The sequence below is a fragment of the Alosa alosa genome, chromosome 1 (genome assembly GCF_017589495.1).
Source record: "Alosa alosa isolate M-15738 ecotype Scorff River chromosome 1, AALO_Geno_1.1, whole genome shotgun sequence".
In the NCBI taxonomy this organism is placed as follows: domain Eukaryota; kingdom Metazoa; phylum Chordata; class Actinopteri; order Clupeiformes; family Clupeidae; genus Alosa; species Alosa alosa.
This window is the reverse complement of record NC_063189.1, coordinates 42,059,818-42,066,624: the sequence shown is the minus strand read 5'-3', so window position 1 is coordinate 42,066,624 and position 6,807 is coordinate 42,059,818. Positions and strand designations below refer to the sequence as shown.

General features: G+C 43.7%; 1 protein-coding gene across 1 annotated transcript in view; it reads left to right on the top strand.

Annotated features, from left to right (window-relative positions):
* Positions 1-261: 261 nt before the first annotated feature.
* rem2 (RAS (RAD and GEM)-like GTP binding 2) overlaps positions 262-6,807 on the top strand; it is a 16,279-nt gene continuing 9,733 nt past the window's right edge. The window contains 4 exon segments of the mRNA XM_048254913.1: positions 262-714; positions 2,063-2,220; positions 2,222-2,373; positions 2,941-3,014. Of these exon segments, the coding sequence (XP_048110870.1) occupies positions 703-714; positions 2,063-2,220; positions 2,222-2,373; positions 2,941-3,014 (396 nt within the window). The 5' untranslated portion in view covers positions 262-702.

Below are 6,807 nucleotides of genomic sequence, written 5' to 3'. Positions count from 1 at the left end.
CAATGTAACGCCGAAATGACTAGGCTGATGGTGAACTTTTAATTTTATTTTGGAGAGTAAGATCAACAACAGGTCCTAAATTGCTGGGGAATGAGTAGCATAACTAATACAACTTCAAGTGTCTTTTGTCATTCAGCGTAATTCCCAGATGCCCCCAGTTTGACTCTGGCTTCAGGGTTCTGTTGCAGACTATAATGCGTGGTTGTCTAATGAGAGAATGCGATCATACAGTAGCATACTAGTGGGTTGTGTGTCTCTATCTTACGAACATGAGTCACGAAGCAGATGTAAACAAATAGGCTGAGCACTCTCTCAATGCTTAGGGTATAGCCAGAGAGAGAGACAGAGAGAGAGAGAGGTTCAGGTATTTCTCTTTGGCGGAGGAGGGTCTGAGGGGACGGGAGGCGGGCTAAGCGCTCTTCTCGCACACAGTATTCACTCTCCTAACTGGACGGGAGTCCCAGGTGTAGCGTAGCAGACAGAGCAGCGTTGTGGCTGAACACAGCGTTTTTAAGCGTCTCGCGGCTAAATAAGCATGTGTTTTATAATCTGAAACAGTAGGCTAAAGCATTTACTGTCGTAAATGCCCACACTGGTGGAAGGTTGCATCGGCGAACGTTTAGCCCCAATGTGACATGACATGGATCGTGCCCACCACTGTCAAGGACTTTCTCTGTGAGAATAGATGAAAAATTGAGAACGATGTCAGATCAGGTAAGTCGCATGGATTTTTTTACCTGTTTCCCATTTTCACGCTTTCCAGGTTCCCCAGTCTCCAGCGACCTATATCCGCATGTAGCCTAGTCCAGCATCGCTTGCCTTTATTCAGCCTTCTCGAGCCGGTGTACACACCCTCCTCTCTAACGGAGAGCATACCGAAGAGCCGACTGGAGGCGTTGTAGGATTACTATCACTTTGTGTATACATGTATTCTCCCTTGATCTACCTTACGTGCCTCTCTCCTCCCCTGTAGACAAAACACATCTGTAGCCTTGTGCTGTTGTGCGGAATGCAACTGCCCATTTCACAAAAGTAAGCTGTAATTGTCGTTATTTGTTCACTCTTAGAATTGCTAGCCTATAGACTGTATAACTCAATCTTTTTTTTCGAACATGGTGGGATAAAATAAATTAATATTTCGGACCACAATTAAACTAGTGAAGGCTATCGCTATTAGCGATATTATAGATAACATAATATGTCACCGAAAATGTTTCTCTCCTACTGCGCCCCTCTCCCCCTCCCCAGCATCTTATTGACAATAGCCATGATTAATTAATCAGCTTCTTTCAATTAGTGTAATTGGGGGTCTGCGTCTGAGCGCCACGCTGACGTCCCTGTTCTGAGGTAGGCTACAGTATATCAGCCTGATGTAGTCACACACTCACCTGCTGTCTCCTACAGGGCAGGCTCAGAATTAATTGCGTATTAATATTAATGGCAGCTATCCGCACACCCAGCTCCTGTAAACATACGGGAGAGAGAAAGAGAGAATAAGAAATCCTCCTATTGTTGCCTTGTTGAAATCAGCGTTAAGATGCTTTAACTGGACAGGAGCCTTGGGCAGCCCAATACAATACTGATCTTGTTGTCATGTTTGTGTGTATTTTGGGACATGTTTCTTTGTGTGTGTGTGTGTGTGTGTGTGTGTGTGTGTGTGTGTGTGTGTGTGCGTGTGTGTGTGAGTGAGTGAGAGAGAGAGAGAGCGCATCAGGAAGTTTATTTCTGTCAGATTGCTTTGTGGACGGCTGGCCGCTTTTTGACCCATTTTTTATTTAATGTACAATCCTGCAGAAATCCCATAAGTGGGAGCATGTACTATGCTGTAACCTGCCTGCAGCCCTCATACTAATGCAGTATTAATACAGACTAGTCAGACATTCATGCATGAAGTGCGCCACAGCGCAGTCATTCCTAATCGAGTTTTCATTGACAGCTTGTGGCTCCCAGTTATCCTTCTGTAGATACAGCATCCCAGTCCCTTGCTCTTGCCATGGCCCCCCTACGGCCATTGCCCGGTGGATGGTGAATTAATCTCCATTTCCTGCTTTTCCCTGCCCAGGGTTATGGCTTGTTGCTCTCCGCCGCGCCCCCTCTGCGTCGAGGCAGCACCCCTCTGCCAATCAAGCACCAGCTGAGACGGGAGGAGGCCGTCTCGGAGGACTATGATTGGGCACCGGGGTTTGACGAGCCCGCCGCACCACCCGTCAGCGGGGCCCAGGGAGGCCTTGGGGCAGGCCCCCCAGGACCGCTACCACGGGCCCCTTCGCATCGTGCTCCTGGGCCAGACCGGCGTGGGCAAGTCCTCTCTGGCGCTGCTGTTGGCTGGCCAGTCTGACCGCTCCCTGTCCCTGGACTCCGAGAGCTCAAGCGGTAAACAAACAAAAAAACAAACAAGCAGACAAATAAACCCTACAAGTTCATGTTTACATTGATGTTTGTTTTTGTTTTTTTGTGCTGACCTTCAAGCCTGTTTTCATCTTGTTTTTTTTTTTTTGTTTGTTTGTTTGTTTGTTAACTGTCTCTCCCTGAGGCTGGTAAACAGATCCCTGATTAGGCTGCTGAATGTTATGCTGCTGAATGTGAATGTGCGGCAGAGTGTGTTCACATCGTGAGACATGTGGGTGTGTGTGTGAGAGAGAGAGGGAGGGAGAGAATATGAGTGTGTGTGTGTGTGTGTTTTTGTGTCTATGTGAGTATGAGTTTGTATGTGTGACAGAGATATAGTGAGAGATTGATAGAGAATACATGTGTGTGTGTGTGTGTGTGTGGTGTGTGTGTGTTTTTGTGTGTGTGTTTTTTGTGTCTATGTGAGTTTGTCTGTGTGACACATAGAGAGAGATTGATAGACAATATAAGTGTATGTGTGTGTGAGTGTGAGAGAGAGAGATTGTTTTGATGGAGCCCCCCTCTGACTGACGGTTCTGCCTTGTCTTACAGGCGAGGGCTATCAGCGGCGGGTGACACTGGATGACGAGGACAGCACCATCCTCGTTTATGACAACTGGAAGCAGGTGAGTGCCACGCAACCACAAATCCCACACATCGCAGTGCCCACACCGCATCACTGTCTCTGCTCAGCTATCAGTCACTCCCTCCACCCGGAGCCCCTCTGCAAATCCAAATGAAAAATCCCCCATGTTAAAATTAGGAGCAGATTTTGTGTGTGTTTGTTTGTTTGTGCAAATGGAGACACACAGCAAACAGACTACAGCCGACACACACACACACACACACACACACACACACACACACACACACACACATAGCCAGCAGGGCAAAAAGACTTGTGTATGTATGACTGCAACAGTTAAGACTGACCTTTTGTTACCGTGTATTGAATAAAATTCTTCTAATGTGTTGCATTTTATGGTAGGTTTAAGGTGTGATTTTCAGTTTGATCGTGTGTGTAGTTCACAAGATCCCAGTCTAATTTACCCAGCCAGATCGAGAACGCAGTGCAGTTGACCCTCACTCACTAACTAGGTCAAAAAGATCAGCAGCTTTAATTAAGGTGCTCTAAGCGATACACTGTAAAAAACGTGGTCTGTGTGGACAGCCCAGACTGGGAGGGAGTAGCGAGCTAGCGCTCTTGAACGTCAACAGAAGTGACATTACCCAACATCGAGTAGAGCGCCTGAAGAAGCTAGGCTCTTTTTTCATTCTCTTTTGTGCCAAGATGAACGAAAAGACAAAGCAAGTCAGCAAACTTCTGTTTGCAAATGCTTTTAATAATGCTATGTGATCGACTCAATGGCATGTATTATTAGATTAGACAGTAGAGACTCAAGGCCACTTCAGTGTCACTATTTCTGAGGAAGACAGGATTTCATATTCAAGTAATAACTCTTCCTTCTCAGACCAGTAAAGCAATCTGAAGTTCTCTAGGCATTGTGCAATTCCAAGTGTATTTAAAGTTCACTGGGTGCAGATCCGTTAGATTGTTGCCCCTGAGATGGCTAAACATTTCACTTGCATTTTTGCAACCCTATTTAACACTATTTTCTGATTCTATTCAAAAAGTTTGGAAATCAGCCCTAGTGACTCCTCTAGTCAGAATATGAGTCTGATACTGCTCCATTGGGACGTAATTATGGGGCATAATTACCGTCCTTCTTCTCCACAAAATGCCTTAACATTGTTTTCTGGTCTTTTGTAAAAGTTATTGTGCCGTCAATATCTCCTACAACACTCATTAGCTAAATCTAAGAGATATGTAGGCCTAGTAGGGTAGGCTATTAGGAAAAAACTGATAGCCTATATCCCCTCCGTTTTTAAAAACAATTCCTTTGAACACTGATATGCTACAAACATGTTACTAACAGCTGGGAAAGGCTGTAGCAAATCCCTCGAACAGGTGGTCAATCAGAGATTTCAAATGAACGAGGGAACAACATGTCACAAATTCAACACGCTGTTTTCCCTTGATGAAAGTGAAACCATGAGTTTTCCCACATCTCAACTTTGGCCAAAGTTTTCAGAAATAATCATTTTCAGTGATAAAACCTCATTGAAATAATATGCATTTTCCATATGGGGTCTTAGAAGCCATCTTTCTCTTTCTAGCCACAGCGTTGCGCCTAAGCGTGCTCGGATGACACGATAGACGAGGCACTGTTGCTCACCTGTCCATCATCGTAAAGCCCGATTTGATTGGTCCGCCAAGCTCTGGGCGAGCATAGTTGCTTCACAGTGGAGCAATGCCAGACCGAATTTCCCGACCTTAAATGTTGTGGGGACTAAGTTCGGCTGGCACCCAGGCTATGTATCAGCGATTGCAGGCCCAAAAAAGGCCCAAACATAAATGATCACGTTCATCTAATCTTTCCCTAACGATCCGCTAGCTGCCCGCCCCATAAGCAGGCCGTCAAAAAAACGTGTCTCTGTAGACAGCCTAGGCTCTGAGATCTGCACACAAAAACAATTGCTAACAACAAGTGTTGCCAACCACTGAAAGGCAAAATAAAGTGTTCCAACGAATAACCTATGATATGCGCGTTCAGGAGAGTTTTAAATGCACAGGAGGGAGGGGGAGGGAGTAGCGAGCTAGCTCTATGTTTTGTTTGAACGTCAACAGAAGTGACATTAACCCGCCATCACTGATATGACCTTTAAGTCCTTATCAATCTGGGTTCAGAGCTGGCCATAGCACCCTTACAGCAGCTACGGTTGTAAATGATATAGCTGCTGATGATGATAGTGAGGAACATTGTGCAGCTCTGTTTATTGATCTGTCTTTTGACACTGTCAATTATACTTCTACTTCTTGGAAAACTGGCCTTCGGATTTTGATGAAGTTATCGTTCAGTCATTTTCAAGACTACCTCTCTGATAGAACAAAGCATGTAGATGTGACAGGATTAGCCTCAGAGGCATTAAGACTAAAATATGGTGTTCCACCAGGCTTGATTTTAGGCTCATTATTGTTACATTGTACATGTTGTCTGTGCTTCAATAGAATTATTTTTTTTTTGTAGATGAAACAATTGTTTATGCTTATTTGCCATCCATAGATCAAGCACTGTGACCTTCTCAGTGTGCAGTTGACTGTGCAGAAATATAAAATTGGTTCTAAATGATCAAAGACTAAATCAAGAAAGTGTGCCTATTGTATTTGTTCCCTGAATGGAGCACAAATTGAAGTTATTTATTACAAATATCTGGATATTTGGCAAGATGGCAAACTTTAAACTAATTTAAAATGTGTGCTTGAGTAAAAAAAGAAAAAAAAAAAATTGGGTGAACTATACAGGATAACGTCTTCTCTCTGATAACAGAGTGGCCATTGTTCAATCAACTATAATGTCAGTCCTAGACTATGGTGCTGTTGTGTGGATGCAGCCCCCTTTGCTGTAAACCTTACCAAAATGTGGGATGGTCATCTCTATCATAGAAGGGGGAAACACTGCCTAATGTTTGTTTATGAGAATATGAGGCAAGTTGCCTTTTTACCTTGCCTCTCTTAAAATTGAATTAATTAATTTGTTGACATACACACTCAAAGGGACTTATAGTAGAAACTTCTCAAATGGAATAAATAGCAAGAGATAATGTAATTTTGAAATTAGACCAGTTTGTGTAAGTAGACCAATTTAAGGGCATAATAGACAGATGGCTGTTGTGCAGGGTTCTTGCTTTGACAGATGTTTAGACTTTTTTATCATTTTGTATTTTTATTTTTATTTGACTTTTGTTGTTGATGTTGTTGTTGTTGTTGTTGTTGTTTTATTTGATTGTTGTTGTTGAATGATGGGTAAAATAGCTTAATGCTCAGTGAGTCCTCCGTGATTAAACAATGGTTGAGGAAACAGTGTGGACTGAGGCCAAGTGCTGGATGGCTGGCCTGGCACTCATCTGAGAGACGCACTTCCTCTTTGTTTTGTTCTTGAAGCATCTGCTGCACTGTATATGCCTGAATAATTTAAACTGTGCCATGTCTAGCCCAGGGACGGCTTCATTTAGGTCAGTGCACAAGTCCTGCATTCTCTGCCCAGACCTCATTCTTTCACCCTTCCTATTCCTATTCTTCTTCTTCTTCTTCTTCTTCTTCTTCTTCTTCTTCTTCTTCTTCTTCTTCTTCACTTTTCTTCTTCCCTTCTTCTTCTTCTTCTTCTTCTTCTTCTTCTTCTTCTTCTTCTTCTTCTTCTTCTTCTTCTTCTTCACTTTCCTCCCATGGCCTCATTTACTATGGGTCCTAGTCTTCACTGTGTTTTTGTGTTCAATCATGGTGTTTCATTGCTCCCTTGTCCCCCACCATCGGAGGCTCAGGGCCAGCTGGGATTTGTAAAATCCGACATGGCTTTGACT